Source organism: Meles meles, chromosome 3 (assembly GCF_922984935.1).
Source record: "Meles meles chromosome 3, mMelMel3.1 paternal haplotype, whole genome shotgun sequence".
In the NCBI taxonomy this organism is placed as follows: Eukaryota; Metazoa; Chordata; class Mammalia; order Carnivora; family Mustelidae; genus Meles; species Meles meles.
Genome location: NC_060068.1, coordinates 107,820,602 through 107,846,160, shown reverse-complemented (window position 1 = coordinate 107,846,160; position 25,559 = coordinate 107,820,602). Strand labels below are relative to the sequence as shown.

Below are 25,559 nucleotides of genomic sequence, written 5' to 3'. Positions count from 1 at the left end.
AAGAGGCAAAGATACCCATTATACTATCACTTAAAATAGCAAAATATGAGAAAGAATTATCTTTTCTAACCAAAGAGGAAATGGATTTTCAATTAGGATATATACGATGGAATTTTATGAAGCCATTAAAATGATGATGTAGTTGTGATTTCACTGACATGAAGATGCATTGCTGGTTCAATTAAGCCAATTTCACTGGGCACCTACTACATGGAAGATCAAGCCAGGCAGTGAGGACACAGCACTGAGTTCAGGTACAGTTCTTTTTTTTTTTTGGTTAAAGATTTTATTTATTTATTTGACAGATAGAGATCACAAGTAGGGAGAGAGACAGGCAGAGAGAGAGAGAGAGGAGGAAGCAGGCTCCCTGCCAAGCAGAGAGCCCGATGCGGGGCTCGATCCCAAGACCCTGGGACCATGACCCGAGCGAAAGGCAGAGGCTTAACCCACTGAGCCACCCAGGCACCCCTCAGGTACAGTTCTTAACTGACTGACCAGAGCAATCAGGTATTGAGGAAGTAATGAGACAAGCGCTAATACTAAAGACAAGCATGAAGTACCATAAGAGTAAATAGCAAAAGAATTTAACCTAATCCAAGGGGATCACGGGAAAGCCGACTTGAGGAAGTGCTGCTTCAGTGGTAATGAAAGATGAATAGGAGTTAGACAGGCAAAGAGGATGGGGTGGGGAGAACATTCCAGGGCAATGAACAGCAATTTTTTTTAAGTATCACATTACATCAACTGTGTATATACAAGATGAATTTATATTAAAAATTTATTTTGGGGGCACCCAGGTGGCTCAGCTGTTTAGGTGTCTGCCTTCAGCTCAGGTCATGATCTCAGGGTTCTGGGATCAAGCCCCATGTCGGGTTCCCTGCTCAGTGGGGGTCCTGCTTCTCCCTCTCCCCCCTGCTCATGCTCTCTCTCTCATAACCTCTCTCTCAAATAAATTTTAAAAAATTATTTTATATCTGTATGTATTTATAAATATAAATTCTGAAAGGATATAAACTATAATATTATATATATGTTGTATTATATGTAACTTTTTATTTTTATTTTTTGGCTTGTCCACGGTTTTTTCTTTCTCTCTTTTTTTTCCTGCAATGAACATATGTGAGTAGTATTTAGATGGGTAGATAGATGGGTGGGTGGAGAGACAGGCAGATGGCTGGCTGGCTGGCTAGATATCTGGAAGGATTCAAGGATGGACAGTAACCAGATTCAAGGAAGATGTGAGTTGGGGATCACATTAGACTGTTTTATTCTTGATTTTTTTCCTCCCTTTAATGGCTAGAATCCAAGATCTGCTCCAGAAGCATCTTTTCTACCTGTTGATAGAATCACCTTGTTTTTGGGTAGGCAATTCCACTACCCCAGAGGCAAGTTTATTAACAACAAGTGGGGCCAATATTATAATTCCAAATAGATTAACTCTCTCAACACTGGACCTTCCAAACCACGTAGGCAAGAGAAAAAGGACCGGCAGAGTTACTTAGTGAAGGTGCAGCTAAATAACTATTGCAAACAAAATGAATTATTTTACATATAGAGAGATGGATGAGGGAGAGGAGCAAACAAAGAAATAAAAACCTTACTACTAGAGTATGAAACTACACCAAAGAGAATCCAGCTCAAAATTTCCAGGTAGTAAAATTGGCTGGTTTTCTTTTTTTTTTTTTTTTTTTTTTTTTAAAGATTTATTTATTGGACAGATAGAGATTACAAGTAGGCAGAGAGGCAGGCAGAGAGAGAGAAGGAAGCAGGCTCCCAGCTAAGCAGAGAGCCCGATGCGGGGCTCGATCCCAGGACCCTGGGATCATGACCTGAGCTGAAGTCAGAGGCTTTAACCCACTGAGCCACCCAGGTGTCCCCAAATTGGCTGGTTTTCTAAGCCACCTTTTTTGGGCTACTAATTCCCAGACAAAGACTCCCAGTGAGATAAGTGCCTTGGTCCACTTGGTAGAGTCACAGGTCCTTTACAAGATGAGCCAACAGGGAACCCCAGGGGAGGAACTCTCAATACACAAGGGCTAAGTCAATCCCAACTAGAACAACTCTTGCCCAGGAAAGGCCACAAACTATGTATTAGGAAGAGAGTAAGAGCCTATTCAGCAAAAATTGGGTGCCTGCACTCAACCATTCTTAGCAAGCTCACATTTTTCAAACTTTACTTATTTACTGTCTCCTAAACACCATGCCCCATATGGTTGGCTCTGAGGATTCGAATGTGACAAGACATGGTCCTCTGATGCTCAAAGTTCACCATCAACTGTGGAGGCATTTCATTCATTCACTTAAAAACATCTGGCTCCTAAACTATGGAAAGAGCCTAGATGTCCATCAACAGATGAATGGATAAAGAAGATATGGTATATACATACAATGGAATATTATGCAGCCATCAAAAAAAATCTTGCATTTGCAATGACACGAATGGAACTAGAGGGTATTATGCTACGTGAAATAAGTCACTCAGAGAAAGACAACTATCATATGATCTCTCTGATATGAGGAATCTGAGAAACAAGACAGAGGATCACAGGAGAAGGGAAGAAAAAATAAAACAAGATGAAACCAGAGAAGGAGACAAACCATAAGAAACTCTTAATCTCAGGAAACAAACTGAGGGTTGCTGGGGGGTGGAAGGGGAGGGAGAGGGTGGCTGGGTGATGGACAGACATTGGGGAGGGTATGTGCTATGGTGAGTGCTGTGAATTGTGTAAGACTGATGATTCACAGACCTGTACCCCTGGGGAAAATAATATGTTACATGTTAACAAAAAAAAGTCTGGCTCCTACTGTGTACCAGATGTTTAGGATGTGGCACTAAACAAATCCAACAACACCTCTGTCTTCACAGAGCTTACAGTCTAGTGAGGAGAGAAAGATAAAGAACACATCGACAACCAACAACAGGATTTTTAGACAGGGATAAACATTATGAAAAAATACATAGCAGGGAACTATGGCAAGAGTCATCAAAGGAGGCCTCTCAGAGGAGACACCTGAGTTGTAAACTGCAGGATGAGGAATGGCTGGGTGGCTCAGTCAGTTAAGCCTCTGCCTTTGGCTCAGGTTATGATCACAAGGTCCTGGAATTGAGTCCCACATTGGGCTCCATGCTCTGCAAGGAGTCTGCTTCTCCCTCTGCCCCTCTCCCTGCTTGGGTGTGCTTTCTGTTTCCATCTCTCTCTCTCTGACAAATAAATAAAATCTCTTAAAATTTTTAAATTAAAAAACAAAAAACCTGCAGAATGAGAAGCAGCTGATACACCAGACCCCAGAGCACGGGCACAGCAGACCCCAGGAAACAGACAAGAACACAGAGGGATAGTGACCACGCTCAAAATCAGCACTGGGTACTTGGCAAACGTGGAGAAGGGACACCTGACCCAGTCTGACGGTCTCACCCCGCCCAGCTGGCCCTCAGACAGCACTGATTTGTAGAGCAGGGGAGGTGCTGTGAGGTGCTACAGACAGGAAGCTCCACCCACGGGTTTTAAGGAATTCAGTCTCACATGTGAACTAGTTGGACAAGGCTATTTGGCATGCACAAGAAGCATGGCTTCTCTAGAAAGTTGGCGAAGGTGCTGAAACTGAACACCAGATGGTGAAAATTCCTGTCTTATTCTCCCCTCCGAGCCCCACCATCACTTCTTCCAAATGTCTTCTACGCTCCTGTAAAGGCTCAAGGAGGTTGGCAGACCTTGCCTGGGAGGAATGGCTAGGGAAGGAGAAACTAGTCCAGCATGGGGCAAGGTATCAAGAAGCCAAGTTCCACCCATATCCTGGGTGATCTGGGGCAAGTTCCTTCCCCTTTCCCAGCCTCAGTGTTTCCCATCTGTAAAATGAAAGATCAGAGGCGTGGGGATGAGCCCAAGAGCCTACATGTCTAAAAGCTCCCCTACACGATTCTGATGCAAGCTGAAGTCTGAGAACTAATAAGCTCTGATTCTACCTCTTCTTTCCTCAGAGAGGGCAGGGGGTTGAACGCCAGGCTAGTTGCATCAAGTCCTCCGTGGTGCAAAACATAGTCTCTGACACACAGAAGCTCCTCCCAGTTCGGGTCATGGCATCCTCCTTCCCCCCTCCCCTCATGCCACCCCCCAAAACGTTCCCTCAGCGGGGCTGTGGGCCCGTAACTGTGGGTCATTATTTGCCCCTCACCATACCTGTGAACATCGCACAGAAGTAGGGGCTGCAGGCTGCCAGGACCACACGGTGGGCTTCTATCTCGACATCTTCTGCCACAATCATCACGTCACACAACAGCTGTTTACTGTAAAACACCAGCGAGGGGACAGCATGGGTCACAGTACCAATGCCCAACCCCAGCCACACAAGGGCATTTTTTTTTTCCTTCCACCCAGATTCCACACTGCCACCATACAAGGCGTCAGGGACATTTGCCATACTGAGTGAGGCAAGGGGATAAGCTCCTTGACTTTCCAAGTCCCTGATGAGCCTGGTGTTCATGCTTTCCTAAGGCACACAGAGAGATCCAACTATCCAGGAGCTGCCACTTCAAGTCTCCTTCCTTTGTCTGCACATCTCTGCTTCTCAACTCTATCTGCTCTGAAACCCTGGGACAGTAGCTCAGAGAGGAACAGAGAAAGTCTGGGGCTGTGTTGGGTGACTGGCTGAATGCCAAGGAGCATAAGCATGCCACTGAGGTGTGCCACCAGCGAGAACATTATCAATCCCCCAAGGGATCCAATACCTATGAAATGTTCGTAAGAGGCCAGCCAGGTCTGGAGGCCTCAAGTATTCATCTTCCCACCCAGATTTAACATTATCGCCAAGAAGGTTACTCCTGAACAGCTTGAATACCCTGGAGTTACTCCTGAAGCTCCAATCTCTGCAATTATTAAGGCTACTGTAACTACCTTTTTACTTGTCATCCCCACTACACTGTGCTCTCTGAAAGGGACTTGTTTACTGTTAGATCTTAGACACCTGGGTACAAGCCCAGCATATAGAAAGCCCTAAATTTTTGGTAAATAAATGAATAAATGAATAAGCTTTGAAAAGGGATCAATCCACACTCATAGACAGAATGGATATCAGACAACTTTGAAGGATTGAAAGGGTGCCACAAGACCATTTCAACCCAAGAATTTTTCTTCCACCAGCCTTCCAAGAGTTAACATTAAGTTCTATGTGCTAGGCACTGTTCTAAGCACTTTCTTATACCTAATATTTCATTTATTCCTCTCTAAAGCCCCATGAGGTAGCATTATTATTATGTTCTATATTTCAAAAAAGGAAGCTGTGGCCCAGAGAAGTAATTTTCTCAAGGTCATACAAAAAGGGAGTAGTGGAAACAAGATTCAAATGCAGGTAGCTAAACCCCAGATCCCATGTTCCTAACATCTGTGGTAACCCGGTTACCACTAATCCTTCCTTCAGAGTGAAGCACTAAATGTGGGAGGGAAGATAGGACAAACACATATCAGCTGCAGTCTAGTGGCAGCAGTTACCTAGGGCACTACTTGACTCAGAAGTCTGAGTCATGGCCGGGTTCCATGTGACAGCGATGAAATGACTCTAATGAGCCTGCCAGGACCAAATGATGGAAAAGAAGCTACCTATTTGTCATCCTTGGTGTCGCATATTAAGCGTTTGCCAACTATTCAGACATTAGCCCAAGATTGCTTATCATAGAATCACAAGGCTTGAAAAGGCTGGAGCTATAAATGCCAGACGATCTATGAAGTTCAGAGAGGTGGCCCAAAGTCACAGAAGGCTGAGTTCTGCATCTAGTTCTGACTCTGGATATACTACCATAGTGACTCATGACAGGCTGATACTTGGAAAGGGAAAGATAATTAGGCCTAATAGGGAAAGGTGAATAGAATAAAGTCCCCAGGAGAGGGTTTCTGGGAAAGGTGAGATCTCTGGGAAGCAAGAGGCAAAACCTGGGGATGAGACTTCACCCGACAGTGGACGGCAGACCCTACATACAAACTTTATCAGAATAAACCAGCTCAACTGTGAAGAGAACTGGCTCTGCCCCTAACTGGCTATGAGAACTTGGACAAACAATCTCACCACAGTATTCTCATCTTTCTTAAAGGGATATCCACCATGGGTACCAAATAAATTGCAAATGCCACCTGAGAATAGGCTAGTTTTTAATCTGGCCTAAATTTATTGTAAAAATGTATTCCCAACATTTGCACTTAACTTTCATTAAAGATTCCAGGGAGACAATGGAGTTCTCTCATCACTATTTAAAAGTACAAGTAACTTGTCAACTATACTTCAATTAAAAAAAAAAAAAAAAAAAGAACGACTGACCCCCCCCAAAAAAAGTACAACGTGTTGTTGTCGTTCTTGTAATCAGTATTTTAATAAGGAAAAGTAAAACAGATGGGTCAGAAATGCTGAGCAAAAGCTGAGCCAGGTGCTGAAAAAGGAAATGTTGGAATGGCATGTCTTGCACAAAGCCAGAGGAGCTGATAGTTCATGAACAAATGGGAAAGAGACAAGAAGGAATGAGGAATAAAGATGGAGACTCCAGTTAAGCAGATGAATGAGAACGGTTCTGTGGGACTGGAAGTGTATCTGAAGGCTAGAAAAACTGCAAACTAGAAAAGTGACCAAGACAAACTCACCAGAGACTCAATGTAGGCTTTGCCTGCAAATGGTAAAGCCATCTGCACACTGAGTGTAACCACTCTGTACGAAAAAGAGAAGCCGCAGCTCCAAAGCACTGCATGGCTCAGAAGCATTTCTAATTCCGTTGACTGGAAACCCCATAGGATTTTTTTTTTTTCCTGAGCTGTCACACCCTACTCCAAAGGACAATCTCATGAAACAAAAAGTAGGGCTATACACTTTGGGATAGCTGTTAGGAAGGAAGCTCAGGCCCTGGAATCAAAGAGACCAGGGTTCATGTCCTCTGGGTATCAGAGTCCAGATGTGTTGAAAACAATATAATGAATAGTGCTAATAGTAAACATTCAGTAAACGTTAACATTTCTTTCCTTTTTTTTCCCACAAAACACTTCATTTAAGGTTAAATTAGAGCTGCATATTAGACATCTAAGTGGGGTTTATCAAATAGGGAAATGGATACATAAGTCTTAATTTCAAAGGTGGGAGATGGTTAAGAGTTCAGAAGGAAGGGAAAGAACCAGCTAAAGAAATGAGAAAGTAACCACAGAGACAGGAGGGAAACCAAAAATTTATGGTGTCCATTAAGTCAAGTGAAGAGATGGCTACAAAAAAGCAAGGAATAATCAACTATACCAAATACTGCTGATAAGTAAGAGAAGATTAGGGTGGCAAGCCAGGGCAATGAAGCAACAAAATGAAATAGAACATGAAAATGAAAAACATAAATGTAAAAGGAAGAAATAAAACTATCTCATAGATGACATGATTTCATATATAGAAAATCCTATAAGGAATCCACCAAAAAAAATTAATACAAATTAATACAAATTTTGAGTTTAAGAAGGTTACAGAACATAATATCAATATACAAGATCAACTGTATTTCTATATACATGCAATGAACAAAAAATGATATTAAGAAAAATTCCATTTATAATAGCATCATATAGAATAAATACTTAAGAATAAACTTAAGGAGGGCAAAACCTAGTCTCTAAAATTATTGAACACAGTTGAAAGAAATTAAAGAAGAGGGTGACCCTCTCAGATCCCCTCCCTCTCTGGGAGCTTTGTACTATCATTCAATAAACTTTACTTTGGTGCCCACCAAAAAATTTTTAAAAAAGAAAGAGTGAAAGAAATTAAAGAAGACTTAGACCTCCAGTGTTCATGGATTGAAACACTTAAAATTGTTAAGATGGCAATACTCCCCCAAATTGTTCTACAGATTTCAACACTATTTCTATCAAACTCCCAGCTGGCTTCTTTGCAGAAACTGACAAGTTGACCCTAAAACTTATGTGGAAATGCAAAAGATCTGGAATGGCCAAACAATCTTGAAAAAGAACAGAGGTGAAAGACTCATGTTTCCCAATTTCAAAACTTACTACAAAGCTAAAGATAGTGTGTAATAATAGAAGAATAAATACAAAGATCAAGAGAATAGAATTGAGAATCCAGAAATAAACCCTCATATTTGCAGTCAATTCATTTTTAAAATATTTTATCATTTATTTTTTAAATGTTTATTATTGATGTATAACAGATATACAATGTTGTATTAGTCTCAGGAATACAACATAGTGATTCACCAATTCTACACATTACACAGTGCTCTCCATGGTAACTGTAGCTACCATCTATCACCATACCACGTTATTATATTACTGACTTTATTCCCTATGCTGTACCTTCCATCTCCATGACTTCTGTACTTCAGAAATGGAAGTCTGCACTTCTTAATTCCCTTCACCTATTTTGTCCACTCCCCACTCCCCTCTACTCTGGTAACCACCAATTTATTCCCTGTATTTACAAGCCTGTGACTGTTTTGTTTTTTTTTAATTCATGTTTCTTTTAGATTCCACATATAAGTAAAATTATATGGTATGTGGCTTTCTCTGCCTGACTTATTTCCCTTGGCATAATACCTTCTAGTTTTATCCATGTTGTCACAAATGGCATCTCTTTTTTATGGCTGAGTAATGTTCTAGTCTGTATACATATACATAACGGAATGCACACACGCACGCACACACACACGTCTTCTTCATTCATTCATCTATCAATCAACACTTAAGTTGTTTCCATATCTTGGCTATTATAAATAATGTTGGGATAAACACAGGGATGCATATATCTTTTCAAATTAAGTGTTTTCATTTTCTATAGGTAAATACCCAGTAGTGGAATTCCTGTATTATATGGTATTTCTATTTTTAATGTTTTGAGAAACTTCCACACTGCTTTCCACAGTAGCTGCACTAATTTCTATTCTCACCATTGGTGCATGAGGGTTCCTTTTCTTTATATCCTCACCAACATTTGATATTTCTTCTCTTTTTGGTACTAGCCATTCTGACTGCTATAAGGTGGTATCTCATTGGGGTTTTGATTTGTGCTTCCTGAAGATTAGTGATGTTGAGCATCTTTTCGTGTGTCTGTTGGCCTTATGTATGTCTTCCTTGGAAAAATGTACATTCAGATCTTCGGCCCCTTTTTAATCAGATCATTTGTTCTTCTGGTGTTGGTTTTTTTTTTTTAATTCTGATATTTTATTTATTTGTTAGAGAGCACAAGCAGAGGGAGTGGCAGGCAAAGTAGGCAGATCAGGTAGAGGGAGAAGCAGGCTCCCCAATGAGCAAGGAGAGCCCAGCAGAGGACTTGATCCCAGGACCATCAGGACCTGAGCTGAAGGAAGATACTTAACAAGTGAGTGACCCAGGCATCCTGTTCTTCTGGTATTAAGCTGTAGAAGTTCTCTATGTCTTTTGGATATAAACCTCTTATCAGGTTTATCATGTGCAAGTATCTTCTCCCACTCTAGGGTACCTTTTCTTTTTGTTGATGATTTCCATTGCTGCACAAAACTGTCAATGGATTTTTAAAAATTATTTATTTTTGAGAGAGAGTGAGTGAGCAAGAGCTTGCAAGATCATGAACAGGGGAGAAGGGGCAGAGGGAGAGGGAAAGTCAGACTCCCCACTGAGAGGGAGCCCAACTCAGACTCAATCCCTGGACCCTGAGATCATGACCTGAGCCAAAGGCAAACACTTAACTGCCTGAGCCACCCAGGCGCCCCCAGTCAATGGATTTTTGACAGGGTGCCAAGACTATTCAATTCAGGGGAAAAAACAGTCTTTTCAACAAATGGTCCTGGGATAACTGGATATCATACACACAAAAATAGGACCCCTACTTCACATGATATATAAATACTAAATCAGAATAGATAAAAGACCTAAATATAAGAGCTAAAACTATAAAACCCTTAGAAGAAAACAGGGGTAGAGCTTTATGACTTCTGATTAGACAATGGTTTCTTACACAGGACACCAAAACCACAAACAACAAAAGAAAAAAACAGACACCAAGCACTTGGTGCTTCCAAAGACACCATCAGGGTATCAAAAAAGTGAAAAGGCAACCAAAAGAACAAAAGAAAAACTTTGCATATCATATACATGATAAGATGCTTATATCTGGACTGTCTAAAGACCTGAACCCTTTTAACTCAAAAATGGACATATAACCCAATTTAAAAATGGGCAAAGGATCTAAGTAGGCATTTTTCCAAATAAAATATAGAAATGGCCAATGAGCATACAAAAAGATGCTCAACACCATTAATGATCATAGAAAAATACAAATCAAAACCACAATGAGATACTACCTCAGACACTAGGATGGCTATAATCAAAAACACAAAAAATAACAAGTGTTGGCAAGGATATGAAGAAACTGAAACCTTCATACACTGCTGGCAGAAATGTAAAGTGGTGCAGTGCTATGGGAAAATAGTCTGGCAGTTCCTCCAAAAGTTAAACATGTAGTTGTCATATGACCCAGCCACCAAAAGGTATATAACCAAGAGAAATGAAAACAGGCATCCACACAAAAATGTGTGTGTGAATGTTTACAGCAGCATTATCCACAACAGCCAGATGGCTGGCCTCAAATGTGATGTACCCATAGAGTGCAACATTATGCAGCAATAAAAAGAAATGAAATATTGAGACATGCTACAACATGGATGAGCCTTGAAAACATTATCCTGAGAAATAAGTCATAAAACTTTTTCACAGTGGGTTTGCCACCAGAACACAGGTGTCATGAAAACCACCACTAAACCTAAATCAAAATGGGAAAGGAAAAGACTCCCACCGACATCATTGTCACTGGACACGCAGTCGAGCTACCTACCACTACCGGTCATCTGATGTACACATGTGGTGGAATTGACAATGCCTGGGTCTTGGATAAATGGAAAGCTAAACATGAACATGGTATCACCAATGGTATCTCCCCGCAGAAATTCGAGACCACCAAGTATTACGTGACCATCATTGATGCCCCAGGCCACAGAGACTTTATGAAAAACATGATTAGAGGTGTATTTCAGGCTGACTGCTGTCCTGATTGTTGCTACTGCTGGTGGTGAATCTGAAGCAGGTTTCTCCAAGAATTGGCAGACCCATGAGCATGCCCTTCTTCTGGCTTACATACTAGGTGTAGAAGAACTAATTGCTGGTGTTAACAAAATGGATTCCATTGAGTCACCCTACCATCGGAAAGGATATGAGGAAATCGTTAGTGAAGCCAGCGCCTACAGTAAGAAAACTGGCTACAACCCCAACACAGTAGTAGCATTTGTGCCAATTTCTGGTTGGCATGGTGACAATATGCTGGAGCCAAGAGCTAACCTGCCTTGGTTCAAAGGATGGAAAGTCACCAGGAAAGATGGGAATGCCAATAGAACCACACTGCTCAAAGCTCTGGATTGCATTCTGCTGCCAACACATCCAACTGACAAGCCCTTGCATCTGCCTCTCTGGGACATCTACAAAATTAGTAGTATTGGTACTGTTCCTATGGACTGAGTGGAGACTGGTGTTCTTAAACCTGGCATGGTGGTCACCTTAGCTCCAGTCAATGTTACAAATGAAGTAACATCTGTTGAAAAGCACCATGAAGCTCTGAGTGAGGCTCTTCCTGGGGACAATGTGGGTTTCAACATCAAGAACATATCTTTCAAAGATGTTCATCGTGGCAATATGGCTGGTGACAGCAAAAAAGACCTACCCATGGAAGCAGCTGGCCTCACAGCTCAGGTGATTATCCTGAACCATCCAGCCTAAATCAGTGTTGGATACAGATCTGTGTGGGATTGTCACAAAGCTCACAATGCTTACAAGTTTGCTAAGCTGAAGAAATAGACAGTCGCTCTGGAAAAAAGCTGGAAGATGGTCCAAAGTACTTGAAATCTGGTGATGCTACCATCATTGATATGGTTCCTGGCAAGCCTAGGTGTGTTGAGACCTTCTTTGACTATCCTCTTATGGACTATCCTGCTGTTTGTGCACGAGACAGACAGTTGCTGTGGGTGTCATCAAGGCAGTGGACAAGATGGCAGTTAGAGCTGGCAAGGTCACCACATCTGCCCAGAAAGCTCAGAAGGCTAAGTAAATATTATCCCCAGTACCTGCCAGCCAGTCTTAATCAGTGGTGGGAGAACAGTCTCAGACCGTTGGGGTGAATCAACTGGACCTTTAAGTACTTGTGATAACAATGCATCATAAAACCTTTAGAAGGAAAGGAGAATATTTTGTGGACCATTTATAGTGTGTGTGTGTGTGTGTGTGTGTGTGGCAGTTTTAAGTTATACACAACTAATGAATCATTCAACACTACAACAAAAACTTAGAATGTACTATATGCTGGCTAACTAACATAATTTAAAAAAATTAAGTTAATAGTTTTTAAAATCAGTACTTTTTAATGGAAACGGCCTGACCAAGAATCTGTCACAGAATTTTGAGAACCATCAAAAAAAAGTTGAATGGGGAAAAAGAAGAAAGAAAGAAAGATCACAAAAAAACATATTACATCATTCCAAAATAAGCAAACCGTAGAGACAGAACGTAGATTAATGGTGGGGGAATAGGGAGAGTAGTGGGATTACTGCTATATATAGGATTTTTTTTGAGGGAATGATGAAAATATTCTAAAATCAACTGTGAATTGCACAATTCTTTAAATATACTAAAAGCCATTAAATTGATACTATAAATGGGTCATATTATATGGCATATGAATTACATATTAATAAAGCCATTACCAAAAAAAGAAAAACAAAAAGCAATGTGCTAAGATGGTTCATTACTAATAATACAGACACAGCAGCAGACCATCTTTAAAAAAAAAAAAAAAAGGATAAGGGCAGAGAATTGTTTGTGATGGTTAAAACTGTCAAAATGGGATAGAAGAGATTGTCTCCCCTTTTCAGGGTGCTATTCCAAAAAGAACCATATCCCCACTTGCTGGCTGGATGGCAAATCAGGAACCAAAGTCCATTAGAACACTGTTGCCCAGAGGCAGCTATTGGTCTGAGGAGAGCAGAGCGATAAAATGCAAAAGGAAGAGGAAGACTAGGTGGTTACCATGCCAACAGCCCATTCTCCACCATGGCAGTAAAAAGAATAGAAAACTCATGAATTGTGTGATTCATAAATTGCATAGAACATGTGTGCGTGAACTAAAATAGCTTAAAATTGCGGGAGGAAGATGTGAAAACAGTGCAAGAAATCACCCCCAGTCCCTGGAATATCATGGAACATTTCATTAGCTTAGTCCCTGACAGCAAGATGCTTTACCAGGCCTTCACTCAAACAAAGTATGCCTCCCTCCAGGTCACATTAAGCTCACCCAGATCAACGAAGTATCTTTTCAGGCTCCCTTTCTCTCCCTCGCCCACCCATTCCACTCTAGTTTTAAAAATTAGCCATATATTTAATACTTTAGAAATTAAAAGAATTTAAAGCTATGAAGTACCTTAGAACTTCATAAAATCTTTAAACACCACTAGAATGCAAGCTTCATTGAGAACAAAACTTTCACTCTCTAATCTACTGCCACCTTCGTGCAACTGAGCCCAGCGCTTAGTACATCATCATCATCAGAATAATAGCTAACAGTTACAGAACGTTCTCTACACGCCAGGGCTTTGTGACAATATCTAAGGAATCGGTATTATGATTACGAGCCTACAGGTTGTTGAAATCAGCAACTCTACTTCTAAGGAATTAATTCCACAGAAATAACTGTGAACATGCACCAGTATTTAACAACAGTAATATACATACTATCAGTGTTCTAAGCACTTGACTTACTAATCCTCTTAACAAGCCAGCAACCCTGGAACTATTATTAGCTTCATTTTATGGTTGACAAAAGTGAGGTCAGGGACATTAATTAACTTGTACAGGGTCATAGAACTGGACTGCTGGAGCCAAGATCTGAAAGTAGGCTGCCTGCCTCCAGGGTCTATGCTTGTGACCACTATGCTATATTGATCCCGACATAATTCCTACAGGTGCTATTTACACAAGGGACTGGAATACCTAGACATCTACCAACAAGGAACTGTTTTTCAAATATTAAACAAAAATATAGAAAATCATTCATCCACTTAAAATAACACTGTAGAATAGTCAATGACATAGAAAATCTTGTTCAATATTGGGGTGCCTTGATGGTTCAGTTGGTAACACATGTGACTCTTGATCACAGGGTTGTGAGTTGGAGCCCTACGTGTGGCAAAGAATTTACTGAAAATAAGTAAAAAGGAATTTAAGGAAAAAAACAACTTGTTCAATACAGGGTTAAGAGAAAAAATTCTGGTTGAGACATGTTTTAAAAGAAAAATACTCTCCCAAGTGTTAACAATGGTAACCAATGGGTATTAAAATTATAGATGATTGTTTGCTCATCCGTATTTTCTAAATGTTCTATAATATATCCTTTTTCCCAAGAAAAGAAAATAGAAAAATGGAAATTTTTTAAATTAAAAGAAAAATAAAAGGGAAATCTATGCCTAAATTTGCATTAGAGATATCCTGGCAAAACATATACAGATTGTGCTCCATTTGCCAAAAAAGGAAAAAAGGGAAGAATAAGATTGTAATGGTTATTCTACGTGTGAAATAAACTGAGCTCAGGGATGCCCAAATCACTGGGAAAATACTACTTCTGTGGATTCTGTGATTTTTACAAATGTATCTCTCTAAGGCTTTCATGTGTAAAATGGGATTTTCCTGTTTTCTTCTAGGAGTGGTACAATCTTAGGTCTTACATTTAAGTCTTTTATCCACCTTAAGTTAACTTCTGTGAGCAGGGTAAGATACAGGTCCAATTTTATTATTTTTCATGTGCCTGTCTAGTTTTTTTTAACACCACTGATTGAAAAGACTACCTTTCTCCATGAAGTATTCCAGCTTCTTGTCAAATATTAGTTGACATATATGTGTGGGTTTATTTCTGGGCTCTCAATTATGTTCCTGGATCGATGTTTGTACCATACTGTTTTGATTGCTACACTCCGTGATTTCTGATTTGAAATCAGAAAATGCGGTATCTCCAGCTTTGCTCTGCCTTCACAAGACTGCTTTGGCTATTCAGGGTCATCTCTGGTTCCATACAGTTTTAGAATTGTTTTCTATTTCTGCAAAAAAAAAAGGGGGGCATTTGAATTTTGATAGTGGTTGCATCTATAGATGACTTTGGGTATTATGAACACTTTAACAATATTAATTCTTCCAATACATAAAAGTGGAATGTTATCCATTTCTTTTTGTCTTCTTCAATATCTTTCAACAATGTCTAATAGTTTTCAGAGTACAGATCTCTCACCTCCTCAGTTAAATTCCTGAATATGTTACTGTTTTTGATGCTACTGTCAGTGGAACTGTTCTCTTTCTTTTTCAGATTGCTCATTGTTCATATATAGAAATGCAGGTAATTTTTATATGTTGATTTTGTATCCTACAGCTTTACCAAATTTGTTTATCAGTTCTAAGAGTTTTTTGGTGGCATCTTTAGGGTTCTTTATAAATAGGATCATGTAATCTGCAAACAGAGACAATCTTATTTTTCCTTTTGGTATGAATGACTTTTATTTCTTTTTCTTGCTCTGTGTAGGACTTCCAGCCCTTATTCAATAGAAATTATGAAAATAAGGAATCTTGCCTTGTTCCTGACCTCCAAAGGAAAGTTTTCAACCTTTCACCATTGAGTATGATGATAGCTATAGCTTTGTCATACACGGCTTTAATTATGTTAAAGTATGTTCCTTCTTTATCCAATTTGTTGGAAGATTTCATCATAAAAGGGTACTGAATTTTGTCAAACACTTTCTGTATCTATTGAGAGGATCATATGATTTTTAGCCTTCACTCTATTAACATGGTATATCACATTAATTGATTTGCATATGTTGAACCATCCTTGTACTGTGGAGATATAACCTCCTCAACCATGGCATATGATCCTTTTAATGTACTGTTGAATCCAGTTTCCTAGTACTTTGTTGAGAATTTTTACATCAATATCCATCAGGAATACTGAGTTGTTAGTTTTCTCATCTCGTAGTGCCCTTATCGAGTTTTGGTATCAGGGTAATGCTGGCCTTGTTAAAATGAGTTTGAGAGTGTTCCCTTCTCTTTAGTTTTTTGGAAGAATTGAGAAGGACTGGCATTAATTCTTCTTTGACTCTCTGATAGAATTCACTAGTGAAACCATCTGGTCATGGGCTTTTTTTTAACTAGAAGATTTATATTATAATGATTCAATCTCCTTAATCATTACTGGTCTGTTCAGATTTTCTTATTTCTTAATGATTCAGTCTTGGCAGGCTGTACATGTCAAGGATATTATCCATTTCCTCTAGATTATCTAATCTGTTGACATACAATTGCTTATAACAGCATCTTATGATCATTTGTATTTCCATGGTATCAACTGTAACGTCCCCTCTTTCATTTTGAGTCTTCTCTGTTTTCCTTGGTTAGTCTAGCTAAAGTTATACTTAATTTTTCAAAAAACCAATTCTTACTTTCATTGATTTTGTTTCTATTGTCTTTCCAGACTCATTTCATTCACCTCTGCTCTATTCTTCAATAGTTCCTTCCTTTTGATAACTTTGGGCTTAAGTTGTTCTTCTTTTTCTAGTTCCTTGAAATGTAAATTTAGGTTGTTTATGTGGAGACCTGAAGTCTCAAATCAGGCAAAAGACACAAGCCATACCGAAGGGAAATAAATGAGGAATATCACTAGTATCTATGGAACACAACACAAATTCTTCAATGACCAGACAACTGTACCCATAAGTGTGAACATAAGCATGGACATTGTCCACTGCTTCAGACAACTACAGATAGAGCTTCCAGGAAATCTGGCAGGAGGCCTAATAAAAACTGAGCAGTACTGCATAAGACAAATTTAATTTAACTTGGTTTTTAATGCCAAAGACTGGGCCCTGCAGAAAGGGGAAATGAGGAAACAAATATAGAACCAGATAGAATTTTTGTTTAAAAGTAGTTCAATCCCCTACTCAACAAACACATTTTTAGCTCTATGACCTTTTACTTATGCCATTTTCTCTAAAGCCTGGAAGACTTCCCCCTCATCCCACCACTTGTCATTTCTTTAACTCTCACTTGTCTTTTACGATTTAGCTCAAACATCATCCCCTTAAGAAAGTGTTCTCCAAAGCTGCAGTGTGACATACTTGCTTTCACAGTAGCCTTTCAGAAACAAATAATTATTGCACATCTGTCATCTGACAGGCACCTGATGCATTTCCCCTTTATAACACCTATTTTGTACTATAAGAGGATTATTTTCATTGAACTATTTACATTTTTTACTCATATCCATCCAAGAACCTCATCAGTGCCTCTGGGCATCCTTAGTAAATGCCTTGAGGCTCCCACGAAGTATCAGGTGCTAGAGATCAGAGTGATTCAGAAGTTGCCCCTGCTCTCAGGGAGCTCATAAACAAGAGAGAAAAGAGGAGATTTACAATTATAGCTCACAATAGGGTAAAGAACACTGTAAATAATACTATGGGCAAAGGAAGCTTCTGGGTTCTCTGGTGAGGAGGAGATTGGGTATATAGCCTTTGTACAGAGAAATTTGTTCAGTGTCCTGAATCTGCCTTGCAAGAAGCTCACCAAATGTACTTATCGGCCTTATAAATAGCCTGCACTTCACTCACCATGAGCTCATGGAGGATGAGTCCATTTGCATTACATTTCTTTCTCTGCAGAGTTAAACTGCATTGAAGAAGCTAGATATTCATCCACTTACAGAGCTGTTGTAACAAGCTAAATTCAGACCAAGGAATGAGAGGAGGCCAAAAGAAAATGTGTAGCATCCACAATCTTTCATCTGCAACTACGTTTCAGTATTGCAATCATTCTATTATTGGTCTCTAAGCAGCTGGTTTGGTTGGAAACCAAGTTTATGAACAAGTTTATGCTACAACCATAAAAAATATATATATTCCCCTGTGATTAAGGAGTAAAATGAAAGGTGTTAAATAAATACAAAGAAAAGACAGCGCTTTCTGAAATCCATTCTGTCTTGCCTGGAGTGTAAGCGGAAGCCAAGTGACTGAGAGTAGGTGGGGAAGAGTGAGAATTCACGAGGTGATGGTGTCCTAACTTCTGCTCTCAGTCCCTGATGACGCTCACCCAACAAGCTCTTTCCAAAATGGCACAGGCAAAAGAGGAAAAGTACCTCCGCAGTTCATTCATAACCTTGAACGCCTTCCCCATGTGGGCAGAGTTGACAGTGATCGTCCTCTGGTTCTTCTCATCACCCCCGGCCTGAACCGGGGGCTGGGAGCTCAGCTTGATGCTGTGAACAGGAAGGGAGTGGGAGGGTGAAGAAAGGATCACATGTTGGTAAACCCATTCACCCAGCTGCCACAACTCAGTGCAACTGCCCACCCACCAGAAGCATCTTTGTCAGCTTGTTTTCTTCATCACAGACTCAGCAGGGGAAGAAATGCTCTGGGTCAGCCATTTCTGCAGGATCTTCCAATGCAAAGTACGTTCCCCTGATGGAAGCCAAGTCCTTAGTCAGCTTCTACCAGCACTTGTGTGACTTTATGGGAAGACCTTAACCTCCACCCACCACACACTAAAGAGGTGGGGACATGGAGGAAAGTAAATGTTATACCACTCACTTCACAGGGAAATTTGTTCATTCAACAAACATTTAAAGGAGCCTACCATGTGTGAGGCACTGTATTTAAATTTAAGGGAAACACAACAACAAACAAGGTATAGACAGCTGCTCTTGCAAAGCTTCGAGCTCAGTGTAGGAGGAAGCCTAGTAAACACCTAAACATTTTATATTGATTTTTTAAATTTAAATTCAATTAATTAACATATACTGTATTACTTGTTTCAGCGATACAGGTCTGTGATTCATCAGTCTTATATAACCTAAACATCCTATCTTAAGTATGATGATTGGACAGGAGGTGGAGAAGCACAGAGGACAGATAACTACTCCAGTGCTAGCAGGATGAGGGGAAACTTGCCAGAAGCTAAGTGAGAGCAGAAATCTCAAGAAAGAGCAAAAATAAGGTGGTTAAAAAGGAGGATGGAGAGTATCCTGGCAGAGGAAAGAGGAGATACACAGAGACCTGAAGAAAGAGAGTCAAGGGAGTTCAGTAAAACCAGGAGTATCTCAAAAACAAAGGTTAGAAGATGGAACAGTTCTATAAGTGTCATATTAGCAAAGCTAAGGAGTTTGGATTTCTGAGCAGCTTCTGAGACAATGAGAAGCCATCAAAAGGAGAGAGAAGTGGGAGAGGAAGCAGGTGAACATATTTGTGCTTGAGAAAGACCATACACTGGCTGTGGTATGGAGCATGAAAACTTCTGGAAAACTATAATCCCATGGAATGACAAGGGACTGTCACTGTTATGAAAAGAAGGTTTAGCTGTGTGGGCGAAGTGAGCAGGTGGGGACTAAGAAGAGCCATTCATAACCTCAAAGTCCTCTGTACTGAAGACAAAACACTCAAATCCCTATGGGATGCCAACTAGATGCCCAACTACTCCTGAGCAGTAAGTCTCAGCTTTATGGAAGGTGGGGTGGGGTGTAAAAAATTAGCTAAAAAAAGTACTTTTTAAAAAAAATTAGCACAAAAAAGGACTTTTTTCCCCCTAAATCAATGAAACTATTCAGCTCCAAGATCAAGTCCAGGACCTTGGAGATGTATCTGTTCTAAGAGGAAAAGAGAACCTTCTCCACTTACGTAGGGACTCACAGTTCACTCGAACTCTAGTTTAAAGATAGTTTGCTTTGCCTTTGCCTGGTGTGCCTCCTTCTAGGAGACCACCTAGACTTGCAAACTGTCTCAAGAAACTGGAAGGGGAGATGAACCATGAGAGACTATGGACTCTGAAAAACAACCAGAGGGTTCTGAAGGGGCGGGGAGGGGGTGTGGGGGGTGGGAGGTTGAGGAATCAGGTGGTAGGTAATGGGGAGGGCACGTACTGCATGGAGCACTGGGTGTGGTGCAAAAACAATGAACACTGTTGCGCTGAAAATAAACAAATAAAAAAAAAAAAGGGGGGGGGGCTTCTGTGGTTAAGAGAATGTTCCAGAGACCTGGTCATCTCTACTGATCTCTACAGATCAGTGAAATTTGTAACTATTAGAACATTCAAATACAACCAGCAGGGACGCCTGGGTGGCTCAGTCAGTTAAGTGTCTGCCTCTGGCTCAAGTCATGATCCCAGGGTCCTGAGATCAAGTCCTGTATCGGGCTCCCTCCTCAGCAGACAGCCTGCTGCTCCCCCTGCTTGTGCTCTTTCTCTCTGTCTCTCTGTCTCTCTCTGACCAAAAAAGAAAAAAAAAAAAAATTTAAAAAAAAAATCAAATACAACCAGCATGCAAGTCCTACAGTTTGTCTGACCATGACAGATTCCTCCTTTGGCTTCCTTCCCTCACGTCAGTTCAGCATGCAAATGTAAGACTACAGTCATCTGAACTTTGGGACTATTCAAATTCTGGGGGCAAGGAAGTTACTTGAGCACAGGAAGATAAATAGCAAGACATACACAAAGGCAGATGATTAGAATGATATCCTTAAGGAGGTAAAAAAAAAAAATTGATCTCAAAAACATTAGAAGATATGATCAAGGTGAAGGAGCACTCAGTAAGGTGAAATATTTCATATGAGAAATTTTACAAGTGTTATTTCTTTTACAGTCAGTGTCTTTCAAAACAAAGGAACATACGGGGAGGAGGAATAGAAAAAAACAAGAGAGAGGAAATCAAGTCATAGAAGACTCTTAGAGAACAAATTGAGGATTGACAGAGGGAGGCAGGTGGAGAATGGGCTAGATGGGAGATGGGCATTAGGAAGGGCACTTGTTGTGATGAGCACTGGGTATTGTATGTAAGTGATGAACCACTGAACTCTACTCCTGAAACCAATATTGTACTATCCGTTCTCTACCTAAAATCTAAATTTAAAAAAAAAGGCAGTGTCTTTCCTTATGTCAAGGTCAGAAAGATATTTTCTATTTTCTACTAAAAGTTTAACATTTTTGCTTTTGATTAATGGCTCTTGTTTTATCTGATGTTGATTTTTATGTCATGATGTGAAATACAGTTCTAATTTTTTCCCATACGTTCCACTTACGGAATACTTATTTTTCCCACTTACCTGTCATGCCACCTTAGGTCACATGTCAAAGTTCCAAATACAGGGATCTATTTCCAGACTCTCTAAGTTATTCCATTTGGTCAGTTTATCTGTCTACATTATTTCTGTAACTTCATTATAAGGCTCGATACCTGACAGGGCAAGTCCTCAATCCTATTATTATGCTTCAAATGTGTCCTCACTATTCCAGTTTCTTTACTCTTTCATCCAAATTTTAGTATAGTTTGTTAAGTTCTATGAACGACTCATAGGATTTTGATGGAAACCACACTGAATTTATGGATCAATTAGGACAGAACTGATACTTTCTGATATTATGTCTTCCAATCCATGAACATGTAATATCTCTCTCCATTTATTTAATCTTCTTTAATGTCAAACCTTTGTATTTTTCTGTGACGATCTTATACATTTTTGATTAAAGTTATTAAGTACTCTAAGATTTTTGTTGTTTTTAAACAATAGCAATGGTGCTTTTTTGAACTGTATTTTCTGACTGCTACAGTTTATAAAATGCAATTGATTTTTGCAAATTACTATCCAGTTGCCTTACCAAATGTTATTTCTTTATTTGTCTGAAAAGTCAATACGGTGTTCTATGTAAGCAATCCTATTATATTATTATTATATATAATATATAAATATTATATATATTAGACATATAATATATAACATAATATATTATATATAATATAAAATATAAATATATTTTATTATATTATATATAATATATTTATATTTTAAATATATTTATATTTTATTATATTATATTATATTATATATAATTATATTATATTATATTATATATTATGTTATATATTATATATAATATATATTGTTTATTTATATTTATTTCTATATTATTTATTTATATATATAAATATATAAATAAACAATATATATATTGTTTATATATTTATATATTTATATAAATATAATGTAAGCAATCCTATTATATTATTATTATATATAATATATAAATATTATATATATTAGGCATATAATATATATAATATAATATATTATATATAGTATATTATATATAATATAATATATTATATATAGTATATTATATATAATATATATTGTTTATTTATATATTTATTTATATATTATTTATTTATATATTTCTATAAATATATATTTATATTTTATTATATTATATAGTATATAGTATATAATTATTATATATAATATTATATTATATTATATATTTATATAATATATAATTGTATATAATATATAATTATATATGTGTCATATAATATTATGTCATATAATATTATAATATATAAATTATATATATATTGCCAGAGGGTTTTTTTTCCCCTCCTTTCCAATGCTTAGGCCTCTAATTTTTTTTTTTTTAAGAAATTTTGTGCTGCTAGGATGGCCACACAATGTTGAACAGAAAGTGTGCTAACAAATACTCTTATCATCATCCTGATTTTAAAGATGATGTTTTCTAATGTTTCCCCATTGTGCATGTTTGTTGTAGGATTTTTACAGATGACCTTAATCAAATTAAGAAAATTCCATTGTATTTTATTGCTTTTTAATCATAAAGTTATACTGAATTTTATCAAATATTTTTGTGAATCTAATGACCTGATCACATGGATTTTTCCCTTTAATCTTTTTTTTTTCCAAGATTATTTATTTATTTGACAGACAGAGATCACAGAGAAGCAGGCAGAGAGAGAGGAGGAAGCAGGCTCCCTGCTAAGCAGAGAGCCCGATGCGGGTCTCGATCCCCAGGACCCTGGGATCATGACCTGAGCCGAAGGCAGAGGCTTTAACCCACTGAGCCACCTAGGCGCCCTGATTTTTTTTTTTTTTTTAAGATTTTACTTATTTGTCAGAGAGAGAGAGGACACGCTCAAGCAGGGGGAGCAGCAGGCAGATGGAGAAGCAGGCTCCCCACTGAGCAAGGAACCCAATGTGGAACTCAATCCCAGGACGCTGGGACCATAACCTGAGCTGAAGACAAACACTTAACTGACTGGGCCATCCAGTCATCCTTTCCACTTTAATCTTTCAATGGGGTAAATAATACTAATATATTTTCTAAAACTAAACCATACTTGCATTCCTGGGATAAATCTAGAAATTACAAAAAGACTTCACAAATATTCATTATAAATGCTGTCTTCAAATTGTAAAGCGACTTAAAAGCCAACAGAAAAAATACGTAATTTGGTACTGATTAAAGAATGACTGAAGGTTTTTGACAAGGAACTAATTTGAGCTCCTAAAAGCCCAGTGGACAGACATTATTAGTTCTATTTCACATATATGGAATAGAGCCATCTTGGAAGCACTGACAACAAGCTCCAGCCTGACCAGTGAACAGGAAGGCTTGCTCTTCCTGTTGCATTGCTCTTTGCACTTTCTGGCCTGTCAAAATGGTCTAATAATGATGTAGCATGGTTAATGGTGTTGTGTTTACCAAAAAGTCTCAAACACTGAATGCCTATTCAAAGTATTAAAGTGCAACAAAAAGCAATTCATACCAAAGCCAGCCTGACCACTGGGATGGTTAAGGAACGAACATCTGGTCTCCTCACTCTATCCAGAGCTCTTTCTACCTTTGATACAGGGGCAAGGGTTGACATCAGAAAGATCCTAAGGTTTCTTTCTTCCCCTGCTCTGCAGCTCTGTGATAACACGGCAAGTCTGGAGTAGACTCTGGATCCCTGGTTTCTGGAAGGTACAACCTTCTTGGCAACTCACTGACCTTCCAAGGAGCAGGAAAGTGAGGAAAGAAAGGGGCTGACTGCTCAGAGAAGTTAAGAATCTTGTACAAGATCACACAGATAATAAATTGCAAGGCTGGAAGCTAAGCTCATGTATCTGACTTGAATCTGCCCAAGTTATTCACCACAGCCTACACCCTCCAGCATGTACATATATGCACAGGCACACATATGCCTCTTTCTAGGGTCACATGCTCAGGAAGAGTTGCCAGATACCACCATTCCCTCCCCTAAATTTTTCTTCTTCCATCTGTACTAGATCTTCGTTAGCCCCCATAGATAGCCCATTCCCATTCTCTCAAGGCCCCAGTGTGCTCAGTTCATGATTCTAGAGATGGCTGGTATAGGTATAGGTCTCCCTCCCTCAGAAGGCCCTCATTACATATTTGTCATCAATGAATTCTGACCTGAAAACCCTGCACTTGTCCTTACAAGTGATGGACGGCAGAGCAGAGTGGAAGAATTTGCCCCAACCAATGGCTCCAAGGCTAATGATTTTAAAAAATACAAGTGGGGTTGGTTTTCAGAGTTAAACTATAACAATACACATAAAATATTAATTACAGAAATTATAAAAATATCTAAGTTCTAAATGTTAGGCCCTCTCCACACACCACCTCCTACAGCCTTTTCTCCGGCCCACCCTTGTCCTCTACCATCCAGATAGCACATATCCAACATCTGCCTTAAATCCCTCACATTTTGCACAGTAACTCATACTCACCCTATCCAGAAGGCTCTCTACCCTCCCTACATCTTCCTCAAGGCTACTCTTCTTTTTGTACTCAGAGGTAAAACGAACCACCCACTCACCTATTCAAGGCAGAAACTGGGATGTCATCCTTGATAACCTCTTCACTCTCTCTCTCACACCCTTCACATACAGTCCCAAGTGCTCCTTTAATCTATCTCCACTCCATTACCTTCTCAGAGTCACTGCTACCACAATGTCAGCCAGGCCATCAGAATCCCTTGCCTGCCTAAGATAACCTGCTCCCTGACTCCAGAGTGACCTTTACAGAATGTCAGCGTGAGCAAGGGATGTTCTATGTGAAACCTCCCACTGGTTCTTCACTGGGTTCAGAATAAATCTCAGAGACCTTGCCTGGCCCTTCAGAACTCTGTCATTGCCCTGAAGACTTCTTGCTACCATACTCCTAAAATATTTGCACCTGTCTAAATATACCAGGCTCCTTTGCCCTACCCTACTCATTCTTAGCCTCTCGCTGGAAGTCTTCCCTATCACCCTCCACCACCCACTAGATTAATTTCCTTTCTGTGTTTCCACAGTACTCAGTGCTTTCCTCCATGTAATACTGTAATTACCTCTTACTTTTCTGTCTCTCCCACATAGCACGTTGCTGGGACATGTTTAACAGTTAGTTGCCAAGAAGAGAGCCCTGATTTGTAACATTTGCCAATTTCTATGGTGTCAATACTCCCACCGTGGCAGATTTCAAGCTACCAACGTGATCTTACTGAACATGTGAAAGAGATGGGTAACACCACACCATTATACCACAATGCACCACAGAGACACGAGAGACATAATCTAAAAGGCATAGACCATAGTAAAATAACTAGGAAGAGATGAGTTTGGGGTATTCATTATACTTGTTTTAATTTATTCTTAAGTTATAGAATTT

General features: G+C 39.2%; 1 protein-coding gene across 5 annotated transcripts in view; it reads right to left on the bottom strand.

Annotated features, from left to right (window-relative positions):
- Positions 1-25,559, bottom strand: part of KLHL3 (kelch like family member 3) — a 121,016-nt gene that overhangs the window by 87,439 nt on the left and 8,018 nt on the right. For 2 of the 5 annotated variants that reach the window (XM_045999936.1, XM_045999938.1), the window contains exons 2-3: positions 18,205-18,324; positions 4,179-4,285 (exon numbers count right to left, since the gene is read on the bottom strand). In XM_045999936.1, coding sequence (XP_045855892.1) covers positions 4,179-4,285; positions 18,205-18,324 — 227 coding nt within the window. Of the gene's footprint in view, positions 1-4,178; positions 4,286-14,878; positions 14,893-18,204; positions 18,325-18,420; positions 18,464-25,559 lie in introns of those variants that run through there. The other 3 variants (XM_045999937.1, XM_045999939.1, XM_045999940.1) reach the window with 3 other exon arrangements.